General features: G+C 48.8%; 1 protein-coding gene across 1 annotated transcript; it reads right to left on the reverse strand.

Annotated features, from left to right (window-relative positions):
* Window positions 1-21,442: 21,442 nt before the first annotated feature.
* LOC125531905 (uncharacterized) lies at window positions 21,443-23,768 on the reverse strand. Its single transcript, XM_048696123.2, has 3 exons — window positions 23,622-23,768; window positions 23,370-23,444; window positions 21,443-22,713 (listed from the first exon to the last, which is right to left on the reverse strand). Exons 2-3 carry the CDS (start codon window positions 23,370-23,372, stop codon window positions 21,550-21,552), a joined length of 1,167 nt encoding a protein of 388 aa, XP_048552080.1. The 5' UTR covers window positions 23,373-23,444; window positions 23,622-23,768; the 3' UTR covers window positions 21,443-21,549.
* Between the last annotated feature and the right edge of the window lie 2,691 nt (window positions 23,769-26,459).

Below are 26,459 nucleotides of genomic sequence, written 5' to 3' on the forward strand. Positions count from 1 at the left end.
GCCTCTCAAAATCTCTTGATTGGCTCTCTCTGCTTGACCATTAGATTGAGGGTGAGCCACTGATGATACGTCAAGCCGGATGTGCTCACGTTGACAAAATTCTTCCATAGCACCCTTGGATAGAGTAGTACCATTATCAGTTATGATGCTGTGTGGAAAACCAAAATGGAAGATCACCTTTTTGATGAATTGAACCACCGTGGACGCATTACACTTACTGACTGGCTCTGCCTCTACCCACTTGGTGAACTTATCAACCGCCACCAGTAGGTCGGTCTTCTTGTCCTTGGACCTCTTAAACAGCCCAACCATATCCAGCCCCCAAGTTACAAACGACCAAGTGATTGAAATCATCCTTAATTCTTGAGCCGGAACATGAGCGCGGCGTGCAAACTTCTGACAACCGTCACACCTCTTTAACAAATCCTCAGCATCAGCATGAGCCGTCAACCAATAGAAACCATGACGAAAGGCCTTAGCTACCAAGGATTTTGAACCGGCGTGGTGACCACAATATCCTTCGTGGATCTCACGCAAAATATCACAGCCTTCTTGAGGAGAAACACAATGCTGAAATGCCCCTGTTACGCTGCAATGATGCAACTACCCATTGATAATGGTCATTGACTTGGATCGCCGGATTATCTGTCGGGCCAAAATTTTACCGTCCGGTAACTCGCCCCGGTTCATGTACGCCATGTATAGGACTATTCAATCCGGGATAACGTGAAGAGCCGCCACCAATTGAGCCTCTGGGTCAGGAACAGCCAAATCCTCCTCTGTAGGTATCTTGACCGACGGGTTATGTAGCACATCTAGGAAGACATTGGGCGGCACCGTTTTACGTTGAGAGCCTAAGTGACTTAAATCGTCTGTCGCTTCATTCTTGCGTCGGTCTATATGGTCAACCTGGTAACCCTTGAAATGACCAGCCACTATGTCCACCTCTCGTCGATACGCCGCCATGAGTGGATCCATGGAATCCCAAGTGCCAGACACCTGTTAAGCTACCAGGTCCGAGTCACCAAAGCACTTCACCCGGCTTAAATTCATCTCCCTAGCCATCTGAAGACCATAAAGTAAGGCCTCATATTCAGCTACATTGTTAGTGGAAGGGGGCATTAAACAGAGAACATAGCAAAACTTATCACCTCGTGGGGAAGTTAATATGACTCCAGCCCCCGAGCCCTCCAATTGTCTGGATCCATCAAAATGAATAGTCCAATAAGTGTTATCTGGCTTTCCCTCTGGTGCCTGCAATTCTGTCCAATCATTGATGAAGTCCACAAGTGCTTGGGATTTGATTGCTGTGCGAGGCGTATATTTTAACCCGTGAGGTCCAAGCTCAATAGCCCACTTGGCGACCTGGCCAGTGGCTTCCCTGTTTTGGATGATATCCCCCAAGGGGGCAGAACTGACCACCGTGATAGGATGACCCTGAAAATAATGCTTGAGCTTCTGTCTTGCCATGAAAACCCCATACACTAGCTTCTGCCAATGTGGGTACCTCTGCTTGGACTCAATCAGTACCTCACTGATGTAATAAAACGGCCGTTGAACCGGATATACCTTTACAGCCTCCTTGCGCTCCACCACAATAGCCACACTAACAGCTCGGGCATTAGCAGCCACATATAACAACAAGGGCTCTTTATCAACAGGAGCAGCAAGGATAGGTGGTTCAGCTAACTTCCGCTTTAAACCCTCAAAGGCTTCATTGGCAGCATCACTCCAGACGAAATGGTCTATCTTTTTCATCATCTGATACAGAGGGATTGCCTTTTCTCCCAAACGGCTGATAAACCACCTCAATGCTGCAATACAACCCTCCAGCTGCTGAACATCGTTAATACACGCCGGTTTAGCCAGAGATGTAATAGATGTGATCTTCTCTGGATTAGCTTCAATGCCCTTGTTAGACACCAGAAAGCCCAAAAGCTTGCTTGCCGATACACCAAATACACATTTTGCCGGATTAAGCATCATCTTATAAACCCGGAGGTTATCAAAAGTCTCCTTCAAGTCACCTATCAATGTTTCCTCCTTTCTCGACTTCACCACGATATCATCCACATAAGCATGAATATTGCACCCAATCTGATTATGAAGACAATTCTGTACACACCATTGATAATTCACCTGGGCACTCTTGAGCCCAAAAGGCATAGATACATAGCAGAAGGCTCCAAAGGGAGTTATCAAAGCTGTCTTCTCCTGGTCCTTAACTGCCATTTTGATCTGATGATAACCGGAATAAGCGTCCAGAAAACACAAACGGCCACAACCCACCATAGCATCAATGATTTGATCAATACGAGGGAGAGCAAAGGGATCAGCTGGACAGGCCTTGTTCAGATCTATGTAGTCCACACACATACGCCAAGTGCCGCTCTTCTTAAGTACCAGCACCGGATTAGCTAGCCACTCAGGGTGAAATACCTCCACAATAAACCCTGCTGCCAAAAGCCGGGCAACCTCCTCACCAATAGCTTTGCTCCTTTCTTCATTAAAGTAGCGGAGAAACTGCGTGACCGGTTTAAACTTAGGATCTATATTAAGAGTGTGCTCAGCGAGTTCCCTCGGTACACGTGGCATGTCAGAAGGCTTCCATGCAAAGATGTCCCGGTTCTCACGGATGAACTCGATGAGCGCGCTTTCCTATTTCGGGTCCAGGTTAGCGCTGATGCTGAACTGCCTGGATGAATCGCCAGGGCAAAGTCAACCAGCTTAGTCTCCTCGGCCGATTTAAACTTCAAAGCCGGATCATGCTCTGTAGTTGGCTTTTTCAAAGAAGTCATATCTGCCGGATCAACATTGTCTTTGTAAAATTTCAACTCCTCTGTTGCACAAACCGACTCAGCATAGGCTGCATCACCTTCTTCACATTCCAAAGCAATCTTCCGGCTCCCATGCACTATGATGGTACCCTTATGACCCGGCATCTTAAGCTGCAGATAAACATAATAGGGCTTTGCCATATACTTAGCATAAGCCGACCGTCCAAACAGGGCATGATATGGGCTCTTGATTTTCACCACTTCAAAATTCAACGTTTCTGATCTTGAATCATGATCATCTCCAAAAGCAACCTCTAGAGCTATCTTACCAACTGGGTACGCTGATTTACCGGGCACCACGCCATGAAAGACGGTGTTCGACAGTTTAAGATTCTTATCTGTCAACCCCATGCGACGGAAGGTTTCATAATAAAGGATATTGATACTGCATCCTCCATCATGAGTACCTTGGTGAACTTGTACCCCCGAACCTGAGGTGCCACCACCAATGCCAGATGACCCGGATTATCAACCCGGGGTGGATGATCCTCTCGACTCCACATAATGGGTTTGTTCAGACCAGCGCAGATAACGGGGCACTACCGGTTCAACGGAGTTTACTGCCATTTTATGAAGCTTCTAATCGCGCTTACACAAACTAGTGGTGATGACATGGTACTGCCCACTATTCAACAGCTTTGGATTACTCTGATAACCCGATTGTTGATGCTGCTGACCCCCCTGATGATTGTAACCGCCCTGGTTACCCTGATTGCCTTCATTGCTATGTCCGGTTTGATTGCCTTGAAATCCTGAACCGGGGCTTCCTCCGCCATAACCCGACCCATGAGGACCGCCTCCTGAACTGACGGGCGGTCCCTGGTCGTACTGGAAAGAACTTGAATTTTTAAACTCCCGCATGATAAAACAATCCTTCCAAAGGTGCGTAGCTGGCCTCTCTCGCGACCCATGCTTTGGGAAAGATTCATTTAACAGGCGTTCAAGATTGGGACTTGAACCTCTATCCCGATGGGGCGGTTTACCCTTGCGGCGCTGACCATTATCCTGGGTGTTGGTGTTAGCCACAAAATCCAACTTGTTATCCGCCTTGCGCTTACCGTTGTTCCCATGACCCGCCAGGTTATGCTGCTGCCCCTTGGCACTGCCATTCTTCTTTCCCTTTCCCGTCTTTTCATCCTCAGACTCAGGGTCCTTGGTACTGTCTGAATCGGCATACTTAACCAGAGCTGCCATAAGCGTGGCCATGTCATTGCAATGACGCTTGAGCCTTCCCAACTTCAGCCTCAAGGGCATAAACCGGCAATTGCCTTCCAATGTTAAGATGGCCCTGTCAGCATTGATGTGGTCTGATGAATACAAAATAGTTGAGACTCGCTTTACCCAATGGGTTGTGGACTCCCCCTCCTCTTGAACACAGGCGGCTAAGTCCACAATTGACATGGGCTGTTTGCACGTGGCTTTGAAATTCTGGATAAACCGGCTTTTTAACTCGGCCCATGATCCAATGGAGTTAGCTCGTAAGCTTTTTAACCAAGTACGAGCTGTCCCTTCCAGCATCATGGTGAAGTACTTAGCACATGCCGCATCATCCACGTCCAGCATCTCCATCGCCATCTCATAGCTCTAACCCATGACTCAGGGGGTAAATCGGCAGTGTAATTGGGCACCTTACGAGGACCCTTGAAGTCCTTGGGCAGCTGCATGTTACGTATGGCCGGGGTAAGACACAGGACCCCCAAAGAACTGAAAACCACGCCAGGTTCCACCAAAGTAGTTGGACGAACTGGAGTAAGCTGACGGGCCGCGTACTGCGCCGCTAACTCGGCCTCTCGACGTGCTCTACCGTGATGCACCACATCCTGGGCATTAGCGCCGCCGCCCACTGGGTTATGACCCCGCGGTGGGTTACGGTTTCTCGCATTGCTTGATACGGCCGGTTCATCAATATGCCTGCTGTAGCTCCGACTTGGACGGGGGGTGGAATGAATCCTCTCGCGATTGTGTGAATAAGCCTACTGCTGAGTCAAAGCTGTCTGAAGGAGCTACCTAGCCCGTCGTGTTTCAACTGCTACTGGAGACTCGCCCTCGATCGGGAGAGATGCTAATCGTGAAGTGGCGGCAACGATGTTATCCAACGGGTTAGAGTAATGACCCGGAGGCGTTGGGACATGCTGTGATGGGACATTGTGCTGACGAGGCTGATGCATCGCTCGTGGTTGAACCGGCGCCCCTGTTCCAGGTGCCTCCACCCGGTTTACCACTGGCTGGTTGCTAGTGCCTGCTCCTGGCGTGTTAAAGAGGTTCCTTCCCTCGTAAACCGGCGGCAGGTGAGACCGGTACCTTCTCCTCATGACATCATCTGACGCACTCTGATCCAACATAAGCTGATAGGCCCGTGCCTCTAATCCGGCCTGCTCAGCGGCCATCCTGGTATTCTCCGCTGTCAGATCTACCTTAGCTTGAGCTATCTGATCCTTTAACTTTGCAATTTCTGCGTTATGCTGATCCTGATTTGCCGCGTCAACCTCAGTTGCTAGAAATGTTGCCAAAGTGTCGAATAAATCGGACAAAGCCTGAGCCGGCAGTGGAGCAGAGCCCCCCGCCCCGGCTGGTGTTGCAGCTGCTGAACCGAAAATCACTGCTACAGCGGTAGAAGAATGTTGCACTGATTATGTACCGGCCATGAATATCGCAACTCGGCTCGGCGGATCAGAGAGTTCCGGAATACTGTCGCCATCGGAACCACCACTAATCCGGCCATCCTGCAGCTGATACAGCGACTCGGTCTCTTCGGTTGAAGACTCGTCATCAGAGTAGACGACGGTTTCGCCACCAGATACAGGTCTATCCTCAGATTCCGCTCCGTGGATGACTCCCACGAAGGCGCGCTTTACGGCAGGCTGAACTCGGGCAGGTCTTGCACGCTGAGCCGTCTCGATGATGTCGGTGCGGATGTCCGGCTCAGGGCCTGGTTCGCGGATCTTGCCAATGAAGAAGTGTATTCCGCCAAAAGAGACCTGGTACCCATACTCGATCGAGCCAGCCTCGGGGCCCCAGCCTGTGTCATCGATGTAGAGCTTGCCGTGATGACTCTTGGTGATCTGGCCCACAGCGTATCCTTTGAGTCCTTCGAAGCTGCCCTTCAAGAACTCGAAACCATCATGTGATAGCCCCACGGTGGGCGCCAACTATCATGGAATTGTCACGGCAGATGTCCTAGTGAAAGGACTTAGTCGTGGAGCCATCGCAACGGGTTAGCTTGAAGGGGTTAAAGCGGACAAGGGACGCAAGGGATTATACTAGTTCGGCCCCTTACGGTGAAGGTAAAAGCCTACGTCCAGTTGTGATGGAATTGCTAGGGTTTCGATGACCAGGGAGCGAATCCGCTTTGCCTGGCTCTCCAGTTATTCTTTGTTGTCCCTAAACCGCCGCCGGGTCGTCCCTTTATGTACACAGGTAAACGCCCGACGGTTTACAGAATCCCAAGGCCGGCTCATACACGTGCCTGGCTCGGTTTCTACCTTTCCTTGCTTTACAATATAAGTTACATATCATATGGCGGTTTATATATATGGGCCATAATCCGCCTTTGGGCCCTGGGCCTTCATGTAGATCTCCTCTGTAAAGCGCCATACCTCTTGTCTTCATGGGCTTCGAACATGACTAACTCCTTGTGGCCATAACCCGGCCCCTCATGGCCGGTTTATATTTAATAGTAATATCCCCAGCAGGAAAGCTCCCAACAAGCAAAAGAAGAACAATGAAATCTTTTTGGGTTTTCTTTTTAGTATTACAACTAAGCATGCATAGAGAGTAAACTAACTACAACTAATTTTTTGGTTTTTCTAAGATTTTTCAAACACACAAGAAGAATCGAGAAAATAAAATTAAGTATGAATGATACAATGAAAAAGTGCGAACACCGACAACTGGAATGAAATGTGTGAACATGAAGGTAATGTCGGTGGGAAACACGTACTCCCCCAAACTTAGGCTTTTAGCCTAACTTGATAAGCAGTAAGTAGCCTGGATAGTAGTCAGGGTGCTGAGGAGTGGGCATCCACTCATCCCACTGCTAAGGCTCTCCTCCTCTGCTACAGCCTGGTCGTTCCGGTAGGCGATGATATACGCGGGCATAATCCTATATCTGTCCCCGGCAACAGGATCAAACAAAGCAGGAGCAGGCAATGGAATAATATCACGAGTCCTCACACTAAAAACAAGTTTATATGAAATAGGGATGTTAGGAGATTCAATATCAGTAAAATGATGGTGATCCATGGCTGCGCGATCTAGGTACACCTTGGTCAGAGGGTAATCATGAAGGCGTATCTCAATATTAAAGTGAGCCACCAAACAAGTAGCGAAAATCTCACCATGTATTTTACCCTTGGACTTATTAACGTGGAGGCGACGTGCCACAATAGTTCTCAAGCTAGTAAAGTATGGTGCACTGAGCGCACCTACTTTTTCTCTAGCAAGCAAACACTTAACAACAAATAAAGCAAAATAATGCACGACAAAAAATGTATGCTAGTGGCAGTGACGGCCGACACCCCTCTCCCATCTCCCACTGTCAAGGTGCGATAAAAGGCCTCAAACTCTGCCAGCCTAGGCTAAACTAAACTCCCATCGAAAGGATCATGCAAATGTTACAAAATTCAGTAAGTGGTATCTGACGGGTTTCAGCATATAAATTAAACTGCACCTCAGGAGAATTATTCCTAGGAAAGAAATGAAAACTTTGAACAAAGGGGTTTGTGAGGAGATGATACTGTTCACATTCAGCTGTGATGAATTCGGTGAAGCCGACATTAGCAACATATTGTGTAAACTCGTGCAGGATTCCAGCCTCTTCCATGAACGTGATATGCGGTCATTCGCACGGTCGTACTTCCGCCAACCTCCGGGGGTGGAGATCACTGTCAGACGACTCCCCAATAACTCCCTTGAAGTTCTTCTTGGAACCAAACTTTCTAAAGATATTCATGTTTTTCCTATGAACAAAAATTCTGAAATTTTTAGTCCACAAATTTTTCTCAACAAAACTACAAAAAATGATACCAACTGCTCATAGGGATACATGGAGGCATATCAACCATTCAAACTACTTAGAACTCTAAGAATTCAACATGCAAGCTCATCTACAGTTGCACCAAGAGTAGCTAATTATTCAAAATTGAAACCACTAAAACAAAAACTAATTGGACAAACGGTGGAGTCACATACCAAGCAACAATCCCCCGAAACAGTTTTGGAAATGGAGCTTCGAGCAAAGAGATCGAAATCCGCGGGTTTGAGAGCAAGAACACGGGAGAGAGAGCAATGGAGAATTTTTCTGGAGGTAAGTGATGATGTGGTGTGACTAGATAAGTGAGGGGACCCACGTGCAGCCCACAACCCACCAGGGTGCGCCCAGGTGGGTTGTGCCCACCTGGTGCACCTCCCTCTAATATTATTTGCACCAGAAATTATTAAATATTCAGAAAAAATCATATTAAATTTTCAGAGCATTCTGAGAACTTTTATTTTTGGGTCGTTTTTTATTGCACGGTAAATTTAGAAAACAGACAAAATATGGCATTTTAGTTTATTTAATTAATAAAGATAGAAAAGAAAAGGTTGGGACAGAAGGTAGCGTTTACTAAATTCATCAACTTCATACCTCTCAAAAATGATCAATTAATAAGGTTGATCAGGTCTTATTAACAACCACTTTCGATTAGCATGAAACCGAAGAACTTTCGTAAATCACTAAGTTACCTCAACGGGGATATGAATGTTCCCAACAATAAGTATTTCATATTTCTTTTCGAAAGTAGGTAGAGGTATTTGAAAACTTCGAATAATGATTGTCGAAGATTTTTCAATAACATTAATACCATTCACTTGGAATTGTTTCTTCGGAAAGTGGACTGTATGCTCAATAATATTGATATGAAAAATGACCTTACTTTTATTGCAATCAATAACACCCCTGCAGCATTCGAGAAGGGTCTACTAAGGATAATCGACATGTTGTCGTTCTCGGGCATCTCAAGTATAACAAAGTCAATCAAAATAGTAACATTAGCAACAACAATGGGCACATCCTCACAGATACCGATAGGTATGGCAGTTGATTTCTCAGCCATTTGCAAAGATATTTCAGTAGGTGTGAGTTTATTCAAATCAAGTATTTTATATAAAGAGAAAGGCATAACACTAACACCAGCTCCTAAATCACACAAAGCAGTTTCACTTAATTTCTTTTGATGGAGCAAAGTATAATTGGTATTTCCGGATCTTCAAGTTTTTTAGGTACTTCATCTTTAAAAGCATAATTAGCAAGTATAGTGGAAATTTCAGCTTCCGGTAATTTTCTCTTATTGGTGACGTATCATCCGGTGCCTACTCCGGTCTCCGACATCCAACGCTGCTCCGGCGTAAGCAGCTCCCAACAACGGCGCACCTCCTCGGTGTGCGCCTGCTGCGTCCGCGGCATCGCCGGCATCGGGATTCGCTGCTTATCCAGATGTCAGTCGTGTGGCAGCGTCACGTCCGGGTTCGGCAGCGGCTACCTGTACTGGAATGTGCAGCCACTGCCTAGCGGGGTGGGCGGGCGGCAACGGCGAAGGAGGAAGAGCACGGGAGAAGGAAGCGTCGGGGTGGCCTTGCCCATGTTCTTGCCAAAGCTGCTGGAGAAACCCATGGCTAGGGTTTGCTGTGTCGCCAGCGAGGGAGCACGCGCCTAGATGTTGACGGGCAGTGGAAGTGGAAGTGGATGAGGCCGGGCCCCCGCACGCAATTAAAAAAGGACACCCCCACGTAGCTTCCCGTTGCTGGCACGTGGGCCCCCGGTAAGTGGTCGTGTTAAATAGGACCGTGTGCGGCGTGCCGTGGTTGGCCGGCCGACATGTGGGGCAGTGGTGGACACCAAGGGGATGAGCGGCGCACCCGCTTCATGTCTACGACAAATTTAGGCCTGAAATACGTCGGTGCGAACACGAAGCTGATGCATTTTAGGTTTAGGTCGCCGCGTTGGGCTGACATTATTGTCCGCCGTGATCCAAAAGAAATATGGGCGGATGAAATAGGCCGCCCGGTTGGAGTTACTCTAAATCTCCAGCAATAATAAGATCCATAAGTATGAAACAAATTACCCACGCATGCATGAGATCTCACTGAAGCCTCGGATATACCCAGCACAAGAAGCAACTAGAGGCTGGGGAATGTCTCGTGACATGTAGCCTATCTGTTTTGGTAATATACCATATTACACCAAAAGGGCCGACTATACAGACAGTTCATAGGTACACAAGGGTACCCAGGCACTTCGTTTAAACTAAAAAAACTGAAGCAAATATGATGTATACACATTATAAACTTCATGGAGCAAAGATTCTTAATCCAACAGGAAAAGACAATAGAATCCCTTTTACCCATTTCACATCGTGGTACACCAGTACCGTCCATGCCTAGTTAAGTAAAATGCATTCATCAATCATCACATTACATCACAAAGCATATAACTTGTTAACAGGCAAATCAAACCATCTATTGTTTGCAACCCCTTGGTTAAATAACAGCAGATCAGTACAGTGATACGTAAACACAACACAAAACGCATGATCATGGTGGATTCTGAAATAACTATAAACCATGCTAAGACAGTAAATTTCATAGTTTCATCTTTGTTCCTGCAAATCCAAACAGAGTGGTTGTTAGATTAAACCTGATTGCAGTCAAACAACCTGTTAGTGCAATGTGAATGCACTAGTGTGATTGTGGGCAGCAGCTTGCAACTTGCTGCAAGTTTGACTGTAGGTGTGCGTGTACAAGCTGGCTAAGTCTAAGTTGAGTGTTTTGTCTACATGTGTTGCAGCAAAAGTCGGTTCAGAGCAGTGCTGAGAACCTTGTATAAATAAGAGTTGGAGCTTTGGTAGCTCAGTTTAGTTGTTGTATTCGTTACATCTGACAAGAAGAAGAAGGAAAAGGAAAAAAGGCATTCGTTGCCTGAAAACTGACTGTCTCTCTCTTTCTCTCAAACTGAACTACAGTAGTACTCTGCTTTATCCTCTGTTCTGCGGCTGTGTCATCTGAATCCACCTTGCATGGGTCAGGCAAATTGACGACAAACCCTGCCGCTTTGGTAACTACTACTGCATCGCGTCCTGGCTGTATGACTGTATCTCCCATAGAGATCCTACGACTTGCGTGCGCCCGCTCAGAGCGGAAGGATCTCGCGCGTGCACTGTTTAGCACTTGGGAAAATAAAAAAAGACATGTCCTTGATATTGATCCTTGTTAATTTATATCGAATTAATCATTATCGTCATCTATCCAATTTGACATGCTAATGCCCTATTTAATTGATTTGGCAGTTATCTTGTAATTTCAGTACATTTTAATCCGTAGCAAAGTGCGTCCTACCCTTGATTTGGTCCATTATGTGCGTCTGCATCTTTTGGGGAAATTAGTCCAAGTGTCCACAAATAAACTAATCTGGATACTCGGTCATACATTCATAGAAGCAACCACATCTCGTGCAATTTTTTAAATTTTTATTTTGTACTATCTTCTGTTGATTGGCTCATAAATATAGTTACCAGATCGAGACTTTGTAACAACGACATGGTCTTTGGAATGGAGTTTGGAGCGGACACACAAAGGAAGACCCGTGTTCACACCCAGCTGCTGCCAGTACACCAATACAGATAGTTTTTTCAGCAGAGCCTTTTTATTAACTTGAAATGTATCATCAAAGACATCATGAATATATACCCGGTCTCTGTATGACTAAGATATACACATCAAAAATTTACAACATATAAAGAAAAGAGAAATCACCGGCCACAGCGAAGTCATATTAGACTGAAACTAGGCTAGGATGAAGAAGGTGGAGGGCTTATCCATGGACGCGGCTAATCTGCACCCGAGCTCATATGCTCCCGCATGAACAGTAAAATCGAAAAAAAAATAAAAAAAATTCAAAAAATTCCAATTTTTTTTTGAGAGAAACATTGACAAAAGTTCTAAGTGCCTGCAAAAATTCGTCATGCAATCACATTCCTAGAAGGCGTTTTCAGAGTATTATTTTTGTTTTTTTTGCCACGCCTTACAGGAATGTGATTTCATGATGAATTTTTGCAGGCACTTAGAACTTTTGTCAATGTTTCTCTCAAAAAATGGAATTTTTTGAATTTTTTTCGATTTTTTTTCAATTTTATTGTTCATGCGGGAGCATATGAGCTCGGGTGCAGAATGGACTTTTCGCTTATCCATAGACTACCCCAACACCCATGTTGGGTAAAAGCATTCCTAACCATCTACTCTAAAAACGTACAAACCGCCGTAAAGACCGAGCCAATGTTCCACTCGCTATAGAGAAAACTACACACGGAGCCAATGTGTAGACTGGTAGATAACCTGCAAACAAGATGATTTTTACCATTAAAGCAGTGTCATTCCGACACATTCATAACCACCATAATAAGGCAGACATTTCCACCCTTATAAATGCACAACATTTGTGTGAGATTTCATCAAGCCAGTTACCATACATATTGGCAACACTGCGACATGGGTGTAAGTTGGACGTAAGTTCGTTGACTTGCCATGTAGCACGCGCAAGAGGGTAATGAAAGAAAAGGTGTTTAATTTGATGGAAAAAACAACACATGTTACTCCCTTACCAACTGCGGTGAGGGAGATTGTCCTTTGTCGGGACCACATCTCGACATAGTACCACATCAAATTTTAACATTCAGCGGTGTCGGTGTCAAAACCGGCGGATCTCGGGTAGGGGGTCCCGAACTGTGCGTCTAAGGTGGATGGTAACAGGAGGCAGGGGACACGATGTTTACCCAGGTTCGGGCCCTCTTGATGGAGGTAAAACCCTACATCCTGCTTGATTGTTCTTGATGATATGAGTATTACAAGAGTTGATCTACCATGAAATCGGAGAGGCCAAACCCTAGAAGCTAGCCTATGGTATGATTGTCTGTTGTCCTATGGACTAAAACCCTCCGGTTTATATAGACACCGGAGGGGGCTAGGGTTACACAAGGTCGGTTACAACGGAGGAGATATACATATCCATATTGCCTAGCTTGCCTTCCACGCCAAGTAGAGTCCCATCCGGACACGGGACGAAGGCTTCAATCTTGTATCTTCATAGTCCAACAGTCCGGCTGTCCAGAGACCCCCTAATCCAGGACTCCCTCAGTAGCCCCTGAACCAGGCTTCAATGACGACGAATCCGGCGCGCAGTGTTGTCTTCGGCATTGCAAGGCGGGTTCCTCCTACAAATACACCATTGAAGAGTTTGAATACAAGGATAGTGTCCGATCCTGCAAAATAAGTTCCACATATCACGTAGAGAGAATAATATTTCCACAAATCTAATCTGTTGACACGTTTTGACAGCATGACATCATGCCATGGCCCGGTTATTATTCGAACCTCTTTTCTCAACCAGCTCCGCACATATCGCGAGGCGGTTTTCTTGATACGTCATGTCAAAGTAGAGATCGTGTTTCCCTTATCACGGGATTCTCATCAATACGGACGTGGGTAACCCAACCACGCCATGAATTACGGCACCTGGGGAATAAGCAGTTTCGCTAGGCAAGTGGGGAGACAGATCGCCTCTTCCGCCCTTATAAAGGGACGAAGATTTACTTTTTTCACCCACGCCTTCTTCCTCCTCGCTTACCCATTCCCGCACACTCGAGCTCTAGCGCCCAATCTCGCGTTCTTCTTCTCAAACCACTCCAAGCATGTCTGGAGCAGGAGGAAAGTGGATGGTTTCCTCCGTCACGGAGGATAACATCAAAAAGTTACGGGAAGCCGGATACCTAGCTGCGGATATCGCGCACCGGCTACCAAATACGAGGCAGATCGTCCCAACGCCCGAACCCCATGAGAGGGTAGTTTTTCTTGCACATTTCGTCCACGGACTGGGATTTCCTCTCCATCCATTTGTCTGCGGGCTCATGTTCTACTACGGGCTGGACTTTCATGATCTGGCCCCCAATTTCATCCTCAACATCTCGGCGTTTATCGTCGTGTGCGAGGCCTTCTTTCGCATCAGGCCCCATGTCGGCCTACGGCTGAAAACCTTCAATGTCGAACCGAAGGTGGTGGGAGGCCAGCAAGCAGAGTGCGGAGGCGCCATGGTGGGCAAGATGCCTATTGTCACCTGGCTCGAGGGCACCTATGTGGATACCATAAAGGGGTGGCAATCGGGGTGGTTCTACATCACCGACCCACGCGACTCCAACTGGGCGGCGGCCCCCAAATTTCGATCCGGAATCCCCGCGAGGCTTACCTCCTGGAAAAAGAAGGGTCTGTCCTGGGGTTCCTCGGTAGAGCTGACCGGACTACAAACCTGTATCCAGAACATGACGAACAATAAAATCAAGCTTGTCAACGTGGTCCAGGTTATGCTCTTCCGCCGGATCCTCCCGTGTCAACGATGGGAATTTGTTTTGTGGGAGTTCGACTCGGCCAAGCACCAGACGTTGCGAGAGCTCTATGACACGACGCACGAGGACGTCTGAAGGGTGCTGTTCAAGAATGTCGAGATTCCTCCCTCCCTCACCGAGGACCGTGGACTCAGCGCAAAGCGTCGCGCCAATCCGGTAGGTTTTTATATCTCTTAGGGTATTTATTTGCCCCGGTTTAGTTGTGTGCAGGATCTGAACTTCCATGTCATTAACAGGACTGGATAGAGACGGTGGAGCAGCTTGATAGCCCAGCCCCGCTGCCCGAAGATCCTGCAGACGCTCTTCTAACGAAGATGCTGACTCTGGCACCCTACGAGGTGCCGGAAAAGAAGACCAAGAAGAAGGCCGCAGGGACCCGAAAGGGTCTCCGGCGCAAGGTTGTATCGGAGTCATCGGACGATGACTCTGACGCGCACTCCTCCCCCAGAAACGAGCAGGAGGAGAAAAGTTCTCCCCCCCCCAGCCGGGGGAGACAAGAAAAGGAAGGCCGACCCTTCCGGGGAGGCCGAAGGGTCCAAGAAGGGAAGGACCCTCCCTCCGGACTGCGCCACGATGGCCGCCGACTGTGGCGATGAGTGGCTACCCAGGGTCAAGCCCTTGGCGAAATCGTAAGTGTCTGGACACCATAGTACTTCATGGTATGTTTTATTGCACTGCCTTTCCTCATGCCAAACATGATTATGCAGTCCGTCCCGGGTTCATCTCGACGTACCCTCGTCGAGCGGCTCTTTGGACTCGTCAGATATGAACATCGGTTCTCTTCTGACCGCTTCCACCCCTCGCCCTACGGACAACGCCGAGGTGTTGTCTCAAAAGGCACCAAGCCAATGGGAGGTGGTCCTGGGGGTGCCTCGCGGCGACTTCCCGGACCATGGGTACCAAAGGAGTGAGGCTCCTATGGGCTTCGAGTTCGGGCCCCAGCCGGACACTGCGCCGGAACCATCGATGGTTCCGGACTCCGGTAGGCGGTCCCCCATCAAGGGGGGCCAACCATCGGTGCCGGTGTCCTCTGTCCAACAAGAGGCACCGGACAACCTGCTGGAAGCGCTTCGCAACGCTTCCATCGCAGAAGAGCACCGCACTATCATGAGTGCGGTGGTCAAGAAGGTTCAGTCCGCTAAAAACGGACTAACCAAAGCCTGCGCCAGCCTCCTAACAGGCTTTGAGGTAAGCAATTAAAATATAAGAAAATAGTACCGCATAAATAGTAGCCCCTGATGCTCTATTCGGCGTTCGCGAAGAAAAGCCGAATAGAGGATCAAATGATAACTCAGGAGTCTAAGTAGAGTATGTCTATGTGTATGTGCAGGCTTCACTGCTGGCCGCTGCCGCACATACTGCGGAGGTCTCTGCAGTGAAGCAGGACCTGAAGCGGTGTGAGGACGAGCTCGGCCTTACCAAGAGGCAGCTCGAAGACAACAAAGGTAAGATATATCCCTGTCTATATAGTTAAAAAGAAGTTCGGGTGTAAAGTAATAGGATCATCATGAATTTGTCAGGGGCCACGACCGAGGTGGAGACCCTGAGGAAGGCGCTGTCCGAGGCCGAAGACAAAGCGGCCAAAGAACGCATTGAACGGGAGAAACAAGAAGCCCGAGTAGGCGAGGTGCAGCAGGAGGTCGAGGCTCTCGCCAAAAAGAACGAGTCCTTGGAGCTTGACTCTAAGACGCGAGAGTCCGAGCTCGCGCAGGCGCTTGAAAGCGTCCGGAGCGCCAAGGCTGAAGCCCACAAGGCCCTCCAGGAGATTGACGCGGTGATGAAAATAGCGGCAGGTAAGGCATTCATTATGCAAAGCAAGCACGTGAAGGAGACTTTCCTTTTTCTTACCCGAGTTCGGAGCTCTCCAGGAGCATTTGCAGATCTTCCCCGCAGTGTACTGGATGCCGCGGAGTTTTACCGGGCTGAGGAGGGGAGCTCAACGGAGAAGTTGTTCTGGTCTCAGTATACTAGGACCGAACACCCCGTGCCCTTGAGCGACCAGCTGAAGCAGTTGGTCGAACTTCACAAGGTGGCCGAACAGGCCATGAGGGGCCTTATAGTATGGATGTGGCCTAGCGAGCCCCTGTCCGGCAGCTACTTCGGTCTGGTGAGGTGGCTTGTAGAAGCCTGCCCACGGCTTGAAGTCATCAAGCGGTCCGTCTGCATCGAGGGTGCACGGAGGGCTTTTGCCCGGGCTAAGGTGCAGTGGGCGAAGCTGAACGCCGTGAAGAAGGTGAAGGAGGGGCTGTCGGAGGGCAAGGAGCATCGCCGCCCCGATAATTACTATGAGAGTGTCTTGAAGGGTTTCCGCTTAGTGGCAGATGAGTGTTCCAATGATGTAATTTTTGAATGAACATGCCCATGTGATCCTGTAATATGAAACGAGTTCGTTTGCGCCATGCCAATTCTTAATTTAAAATATTACCTTCTGTGCAGCCGTGTATAAAATCTAAGAGTTGGCCAGTCGTCGGCTTCTATCCTCATGTAACTAGTACTGGGGTGTTCAGAATAAATCTGAACACTCTTTACCCCAATTTTGGGTCCTTCAAGGGAGGTGTTCAGCGCAACGAACCAGGCAATCGGACTATAAAGCTTTATCAGTCTCACTTAGCCATAAAAGTCTATGATTTTAAATTTTTGGCGAAGCCCCTTGTATTCGGAGGGCCGGATTTGGGGCGCTATACACGCCTAAGCCGGACAAGGCCAACTCCTCGCCCGAAGCGGGAAAAGTCTTTAAGGACTTGAGACCTCTTGAACAGTGACCAGTCTCTCGCTTATCATGACAGTCAGTTTTTGACTTTCTCTACTGAGGTGCTCGTCCGGAAGAACCGGGACACAATCGCAGTAGTTCTCCCACCGCTACCTTAGCCGATATAGCGGAACATAAGGTACCAAAGCATGGGAGCCGGGCAACCCAACATTTGACCAAAGACATGATTCGGACCTGATGCAGATAATGCTATAAGTTCGGAGTGCCGCACTGTTGTAAGTGTTTGGACTTCTTGCGCCGTATTATGGGGTAAACGAGGACCCTTGGTGAACTGATCGTACCCGCACGTGCGGGTGCGGATTGTCATAAATGGACAAATAAGAGAAAGAGAAAAACTTAAATAATGCAATGATAGATTAATGATATGCATTGTTATTTAAATAATACGTCGAAGCGTACTGGTACAGGTGGTGCAATAAGCATAAAGTAGGACTATTTAAAATGTCCTATCCCAGGGCAAGTTATGCATGAATAGTGAAAAACGGGTATATCAATTATTATTAGAGACCACCTAGCGGTTCCCGTGTTCATCTTAGCTTCTTGCCGTCTTGGTTGTTGTTTCCGGAATGTGTCCGGAAATCGTACTGCCGGAAAGGGCTTCCAGAGAGTTAGGCCCTGAAAGAGAAAAGGAATGTCAAAGGTATACAGCCCCTAGTGTGGTTGAGCCACAATGCGGGGCGTGTCCTGATCGTGCCCCCGCCTATGTCCATGGTATTTTCAATCCGTAGTTATGTACGCGCGGCACGGATTTCGTCGCTTCACTGGGACTGGGACGGGAGCCGAATTGCTAGGCGAGCTCTGATCGTGCTAGGCGATCCTGTTGCAGCTTGTTCCGGACTCGCTTGAAGGTGTCCGGGGGCTGTGACGCCGAGTGGGTGGTCTGCCTGAACAGGCTGCTTTGTGCTTCTGCTGCAAGGGCCGCAGTGTGCTCTTCCGTACAGAGCGAGCGTTCTGTGTTTCCATTTACTGTTATAACCCCGCGAGGTCCTGGCCTCTTGAGCTTGAGGTATGTGTAATGTGGCACTGCATTGAATTTTGCAAATGATGTCCGTTCGAGCAGTGCATGATAGCCACTGCGAAACGGGACGATGTCGAAGATTAACTCCTCGCTTCGGAAGTTATCCGGTGATCCGAAAACCACTTCTAGTGTGATTGAGCTTGTGCAATGGGCCTCTACACCTGGGATGACGCCTTTAAAGGTGGTTTTGCTGGGTTTGATCCTCGAGGGATCGATGCCCATTTTTCGCACTGTATCCTGATAGAGCAAGTTCAGGCTGCTGCCGCCGTCCATAAGGACTCGAGTGAGGTGAAATCCGTCAATGATGGGGTCTAGGACCAGTGCAGCGGATCCTCCATGACGGATGCTAGTGGGGTGGTCCCTGCGATCGAAGGTGATCGGACAAGCAGACCATGGGTTGAACTTCGGGGCGATGGGCTCCATCGCATAGACGTCCCTTAGTGCACGCTTCTGCTCCCTCTTGGGAATGTGGGTTGCGTATATCATCTTCATCGTCTTTACTTGTGGGGGAAACCCCTTCTGTCCTCCTCTGTTCGGCGGTCGGGGCTCCTCCTCGTCATCGCTATGCAGCCCCTTGTCCTTGTTCTCGGCATTTAACTTGCCGGCCTGCTTGAACACGCAGCATTCTCTGTTGGTGTGATTGGCTGGCTTGTCGGGGGTGCCGTGGATTTGACACGAGCGATCCAGTATGTGATCCAGACTGGACGGAGCCGGAGTATTTCTTTTAAATGGCTTTTTCCGCTGACCGGATCTAGAGCCTCAAAATCCGGCATTGCCCGCCGTATCTTTGGTGTTATCGCCGTTAGTGCAGTGCTTTGGTCTATTACGACGCTGCCTACCGTTAACAGGTATCCGGATTCCTCGATGTGTTGTTGCTGCGAGCCAGCCAGCTGTCCTCGCCCGCGCAAAAGCGGTTCATGAGTGTCGTGAGGGCTGCCATAGATTTCGGCTTCTCCTGGCCAAGGTGGCGGGCGAGCCATTCGTCGCGGATGTTATGCTTGAATACTGCTAGGGCCTCTGCGTCCGGACAGTCTACAATTTTATTTTTCTTAGTCAGGAACCGCGTCCAAAATTGTTTGGCTGATTCCCCTGGCTGCTGGGTTATGTGGCTTAAGTCATCAGCATCCGGTGGCCACACATAAGTGCCCTAGAAGTTTTCAAGAAATGTGTCTTCCAGATCCACCCAACTGCCGACGGAATCTTCTGGCAAGCTATTCAGCCAATGCCGAGCTGGTCCTTTAAGTTTTAGTGGGAGGTACTTGATGCCATGTAGATCATCACCGTGAGCCATGTGAATGTGAAGGAGGAAATCCTCAATCCAAACAGCGGGATCTGTTGTGCCATCGTATGATTCGATTTTTACGGATTTGAAACCCTCTGGGAATTCATGATTCATAACTTTATCAGTGAAGTATAGCGGGTGTGTGGCACCTCTGTGCCGTGCTATATCCCGACGTAGTTCGTATGAGTTTTGTCTGCTGTATTCGGCCTGGCCGGATTTACTCTTGGTGTATTCGGCGCGACGATCATCATCTCATGTGGGCGCACGTGCCCGTGTCCCATATATTGACCTTGCGATTTTTGTCTTACTGTCCAATATGTCTCGCAGGTCCTCTGTGTTGCCCCGGGCCTTAGTATTTTTGACTGAGTGGCGACGGGGTGCGGGCTGAACTTTAGGATGAAACGCCTTTCTGGCTCGGCCGGTCAGCCGCATCGTACACTGGTGAATGGGGTTTCAATGCTTCCTCCTCGAGGTGAGGTAGCAACCTGCGTTTTGGGTAACTCTTGGACGGGCGTTCGAGTTCATGCTCCTCAGCCGCAAGGACTTCGGTCCACCTGTCTGCTAGCAGGTCTTGATCAGCTTGAAGCTGTTGCTATTTTTTCTTAAGGCTATTTGCCGTGGCCATAAGCCAGCGCTTGAAGTGCTCTTGCTCGACGGGGTCCTCAGGCACGATTAACTCGTCGTCGCCATGGCTCGCCTCGCCTTCGGAGGGAGGCATGTAATTGTCCTCCTCCGGTTCTCCATCTGATGTCTGCTCTGGAGGGCTAGCTTGTTCGTCCTCTAGCTCTACACTGTGCTGGAGGGGATTGTTGTTGTCTTCGGCGCTATCCGGAGTGTTATTATCTCCTGTGCCGGTATCACTGCTCTTACTGTGGCGGGACTTAGAGCGGCGCCGCTAACGTCGGCGCTTGGGTTGCTTCTTGGAGGGTTCATCCTCTGTTGTCTCGTCGTCATTGCCTTCTTTGGGGGTGTCCACCATGTATATATCATATGATGAGGTGGCGGTCCAGCGCCCTGAGGGCGGTGGTTCCTGTTCGTCTCCGGCTGCGTCGTCCATACCGTCGAAGTCTTCGGAGTCGAAGTCGAGCATGTCGGTTAAGTCATCGACAGTGGCTACTAAGTGGGTGGTGGGTGGGGAGCAAATTTCTTCGTCGTCCGCATTCCATTCTAGCCGGACATAGTTCGGCCAAGGTTCTCCTGACAGGAAGAGAGACCTTAATGAATTTAGCACATCTCCGAAAGGTGAGTGCTGAAAGATATCCGCGGAGGTGAACTCCATGATCGAAGCCCAGTCGGACTCGATGGGCACGGATGTGAGTGGCTCGGAGTCCGTGGCTGGAGATGAATCCAGTGGTTCGGCGACACGGCTCTCGTAAGGGGTGAAGTCAGTATCTGGCTCTATCGCCACTGAGAGTGCGGCCTCCATGGCAGGGACTATCCCTCCGCTCTCGGATGACGCGATTTGCTCCAGATTAAAGACCGGAGTAGCTGCGGATGCGATCTCCCGAACACTATCCGACGGCAAAGTTACGTCTTGCTCGTTGCGACTGTGCGGCGCGTCCGGCATGGGCTCGAATCCGTCGAAGATCAAGTTTCCGCGGATGTCGGCCGTGTAGTTCAAGTTTCCAAATCTGACCTGATGGCCAGGGGCGTAGATTTCGATCTGCTCCAGATGGCCAAGCGAATTGGCCCGCAATGCGAAGCCGCCGAATACGAAGATCTGTCCGGGGAGGAAAGCCTTACCCTGGAACGCATCGCTAGCGATGATCGAAAGTGCCATCGAGCCTTATGGTGACGGCACAGTGGAACTCTCAATGAAAGTACCAATGTCGGTGTCAAAGCCGGCGGATCTCGGGTAGGGGGGTCCCGAACTGTGCGTCTAAGGCGGATGGTTCGGGACCCCCTACCCGAGATCTGCTGGCTTGGTCAAGCTTAAGAAGTTGGACTTGAAGTTGGACTTGAAGGCAATCATAATAAGGCATACATAGAGGGAATATCATACTATAAAAATTAGGAGAAGTATAAATAAGAGATGATTGTGGCAGATTCGAAAATCATTCAATAATAAATAATTAAGTGGTAAAGAAAATAGTAGATTTCAGTGTATGAATCTGAAAGAAGAATTGAATTAAATTACAGATTTAGTACAAAACCTGTTACATATATATGAGCGCAGGTGCGATTAAAAAAATGCATGTGTAGAAAAAGTAATATCAAGTACATGGTTTCACTACTTGGCATGGTTTTCCTCTCGATGTCCAGGCCATTGCTAGTAGTAGAAACGTAGCGATTACAATGCAGACGTGTGTGCCCAAGGAAGCCAGACTGGCAGAAGAATCAAAAGGATCAGATGAAACACCGGTGAAAGACTTCCTTATGTGGGACTGTGACAGGAGCCTCCATGAGAGCCCAAACACAATAGCCGCGGCCGCGAATAGTAGGAAACAGCCGGTCAATTTGCTGGGCGAAGTGTCGCGGATGACTGTAATTGACACAGCCAAGAACCCGGTGAAGGTGACTTTTGTCAGTTCCAGCGAAGCCGGTGTGGACTCATCACCTGCGGGGGCGTTGTTGATGGGAAGGGGTGGTACATGTTCTCTTGGTGGTACATCGAAGGCGACAAGGTACACAAGTACGGCGATGATTACAAACGGGGGTGCCAAGAGGAAGAGGGCGAAGAGCCCCATGAGCTTAAACATGACGAGCATCAACAGGATGAAGGTACCACCAGCCATGAAGCTGTCAAGCGTCAGAGTCAAAAGAGCAATATGACGTTGTTGTGAGAAATCTATAGGTGGGGTCATCTCGAGATACATCATGAATACGCCAGTAGCGCAAACTATGAAGCTGGCGTTCGCCACAGGCCCGCCCTTTTGAAACATCGGATCGTCATGACCTTCGAGTGCCAAACCTTCCAGCCCCAGAAAGAGAACTCCAGTGACACCCGTCAAGAACTCATGTGATTCATTGAGTATCTTGTTTTGTTCATACTGATTGAAATCCCCTCGACGGTAGTACTCGACTGCTCGAAGCAGGACGAGGAATCCAAATACGACGCCCCAGATGATTAAAGTGTTTTTGGGGACAACGAGCTGGGCGATGAAGCAGGTGAGGATGAGGAGGGAACAAGAGGAAAGGGTTGCCAGGATAGCGGTAACCGGGACAGGGCTGACGAATATCCCGGAGAACCAGCAGACGAGAAAGGGGCAGATACCGATTATCAAAGTGATAGCTGCCATGCCGAGCATGGCAAAGAAAGCGTGGTGTCCATACACTTTGACGTCGACCTTGTCGAGAGCAATTGCTACAAGCACTGGGCATACCATAACCACCACTCCTTCGGCAAAGCCAGCAAAACGCTTCTTCAGTTCATCGACCTAAATAAATAAAATAAAGAAAAGTAAGAACATGGCGTCACGGTTGTAATGGAAACTCATCCTTTAGATTTTTCCTAAAAGAATGATCAATGATTGTATAATTATGTATGCTTAGAGACTTAATAAAAAATTCACTCAGCAGAGCAATTAACATTTAGGCCGTGTTTGATAGTAAAGTACTGGAAAAAAAATCAACGTATCAAAAACTACTGTCATTTTGCCTATAGGTACAAATTACCATGGTTTTAATACAACAACGTTTTTGAAGTAGTCACAGTGCAGAATACCTGTTTGGTTAGACCACAGAACGCTGAAAAATTTACTAGCTAGCCGTTGCGTTTGGCAGTGCAAACTCTATTTCTATGGCATTTATCTAGCTAGGTAGCTGGCTAGCTCTTGCCATCAGCGTGCATAGAACAGCAGCATGCACAAACGACTTCAGCTTGTATGTTAAGAAAAAGGCCACCCACAACACGGCTTTTTAATTTTTCCTCAAAATTGTAGTTCCTAAGAGAGGCTCCCGACCTTGGCTGATCTATACTAGAGGACAGCTATGGATTCGCATTAGGGAGGGAGAGCTACCCGAGAACCGATCAGAGAGAGAGAGAGAGAGAGAGAGAGAGAGAGAGAGAGAGAGAGAGAGCTAGGCTGCTTACCATCTCAACAAAAACCGAGAACCGATCAGAGATAACTTGGTGAAGTTTGGGTCCCCAGACAGCTTGGTTAAGTTCCTGTTCAACGAACAAACATACTGTCATATTTCAATTTCGAAAACTCCATTCATCCATTATCGTAAACATGAAAATCAGAAAGTAAAAAAAAAAAAAAACTAGAGGACAAACAAGAAGAGGAGACCAAGATAAATGTACGAAGTTTTTTTATTCATAACAAAATTAAACGGAGCTTACCCGTCCCCTTGCCTTCAACGAAGACAGATTGGAGCTACAAACCTGCCCGTGTGGGTTGCAGCCTTGAACACAGGGGCCTTCTTAAACGAAATGCTTACCCAAATCACGCGGAAACAACACTGCAAGTAAGAAGGTGCGAAGCTTCGAATGGGGTCAATATAAATGATTAGCAACAAAGTTGAAATGTAGAGCGCACTGGGACACGCTAGGAGTTGGTAGATAAGAGCCACAAAGACCAGATTTGACCGGGGGTATTATATCTTCCTTTGTCACAAAGACTAACCAGATTTTTCATTTTAGTTTGTTTAGGATCATAGCTTAAAAGGGCTTATCCAACAACGCAATATCAATGCTGGGTGATGTATGGGTACATCATGAACCGTTGGTGGCTACTTCAGCAATTTCATAAGCTCCAGGACTCTTTAATAGACTCTTCGTGTGTGGACGCGTGTGAACCCTCGCCCCGCGGATTGTAGTCAGTGTCATTTTTTTTGAAAGGAGAATAGTACCTGGCAGTCTTCTTCGTCTACCAGAGATATTGATGACAGACGTATAATATTCATAAAGATTAAGACGTCCCGTGAGCAGCTATGTATTCGTGTGTGGACGCGTGTGACCGCTCGCCCGCGGATTGTAGTCAGTGTCATTTTTTTTGAAAGGAGAATAGTACCTGGCAGTCTTCTTCGTCTACCAGAGATATTGACGACAGATGTATAATATTCATAAAGATTAAGACGTCCCGTGAGCAGCTATGTATTTCCACGAATAATACATTAAAAAAGAAAAAAAAGAAACAAATGCCGACACCAGGAGATCGACGAAACAAAGATGACCCGCAACCGTTGCGCGCTCCAGAGAATTCCCACCATGCTCATAGCACTCCGAAGTGCCGCGTACCAAGCAACACCTTCAAAAATGAATGTGATGATGACGATGATAGTGTCTGGACTAGTCCTAGGGTTTCTCACGATACGCAGACGGCATCAGGGAAAGGGTACACACGAGGACCTTCAGGAAGGAATTGCGGCACCTGCAGGCATCACCGCGTCGGTGCCGGACGAGGCAGCAGGGATTTGCGCCGACCCCCAAAAAGACACCACCAACCCGGACGATCCGTAGTGCTCCACCCAACTTGCTGCCCACCAGCATGCGCCACCACAATCTTGGTGCCATTCTCGTTGTCTCAATGTGGTCACCGACATGAGGCCTAGAGGAAAGAAGAGGGGACAGAGGAATTAGTCACAATAGCATTGCAACTATGCGGGAGGAAACTACCTCCACCGCCATGGCGGTAGCCGACCGGACGTGGCAACATGGACACACAAGCTTCTACTGGCCCTGCTGGGCCTATACAGGCCCGCGACGCCCCCACTGCACGCTACAGCAAGCCAGTTGATAGCATCCCACCACCCGAACACCGTCGTCGTACTACCTCCACCGCCATCACGGTAGCCGGCCGGACGCGATAATAGGGACACACCAGGCCTCTACTGGCCCGGTCAGGCCTATACAGGCCCACGAAGCCCCCACCGCCATGCTGCAGTCCGGCTGACAGCACCCCACCACCCGGAGACCGCCGTCGCACCACCTCCACCTCCAAGGAGCATCGCGGCCGCACGAAGTATATAGCAGTCCCGTCCTGACCCATATGGGGCCCTAAGGGGCACAGATCTGGGCCGAGCGGGCGCCGCCGGCCACCCTCACCACCTCGTCGCCCCGTAGCCAACGGTCGTGCCGACGCACTGGCTCACGCTACCCACTCTACCAAGCCGGACCGCCGGCGGCTGAGCCACGCCACCACCGTCAGGAGCCCCCTTGCCACCCTCCGTGCGCATGGGAATAGACCGATCCGCTGCCACCAGCACCACGTGGGCAAGACCTCGGCGGTCCACGCCAGTGGCAGGGGAGAGGGATGAGGAGGGGGCCTGCAGGAGGGGAGAGGAGTTAGGGCTCACCCGTCGCCTGCGGGAGGCGAATGAGCGAACAGGCGGGGCGGGGGTGGGGGGGGGGGGGGATTCAAATACCGAAACTGGGTTTCTAACTAATGTTGACGAAAAAATATTAAACTTTGGCTGGACAATGCCCAAGCTGTCCAATTTTTTGGGGGGTGATTTTATACCTTGTGTTGTCAACGCTCAGTTAGCCGGACAGCAGCCCGGACTCTGTACGGGTACGGCAAGATAGTCTGGCGCGAATTGGCCGGACAGTCGAGCCATCTTTAGACTCTGCTGCAGCAGTCCACTGTTTTGGCTTCCAAGGCTGCATATGGAGTACATTGGTGGATGACCAAAAATCAACATTGTCCGTTTTGGCGATAAGAAGACCTTTCCGGTAGAAAACGTTTGCATTTGTGGCCACTTCAAATGCGATGGCCAAAATCTGTTGTCAGCACTGCATTAAACAGAAACGACGTGAAAAGACAGTGTAGTTTACTCATGAGCGGATTCTGTTGAAATCGCCTTCAATTAGTTCAGGTTGAGTCTACTCTCGGTACGCATTAACGAGTTGGGTGAGTAAAGATGCTTTGGATTCAGCCCGGGCCGCACCACACACGGCAACCAGAGACCATAGCAAACCATCAGCTCTCTATCGCGTAACAGGAAATAGCTATATCTCTCGTCCGTGTAGTGCACCGAACTATCGTAGGTGTTTGTGTGCAAGCTTTGGAGTACCGGAGAGGAGACCTCGGACAAGTTCTGCTAGGAGGAAAACTGAAAAGGAGCAACCAGGAAATTTCTTTGGGTCAGCTAACGATGGCAGGCACGTGAATGATCACGAGCTAGCGTGTGCAACCCCGTCGAAGGTGCCAAGCGAGTCTTTGGTGTGAGCGAATTAACA

Source organism: Triticum urartu, chromosome 4A (assembly GCF_056163025.1).
Source record: "Triticum urartu cultivar PI428250 chromosome 4A, HENAU_Tu73, whole genome shotgun sequence".
In the NCBI taxonomy this organism is placed as follows: domain Eukaryota; kingdom Viridiplantae; phylum Streptophyta; class Magnoliopsida; order Poales; family Poaceae; genus Triticum; species Triticum urartu.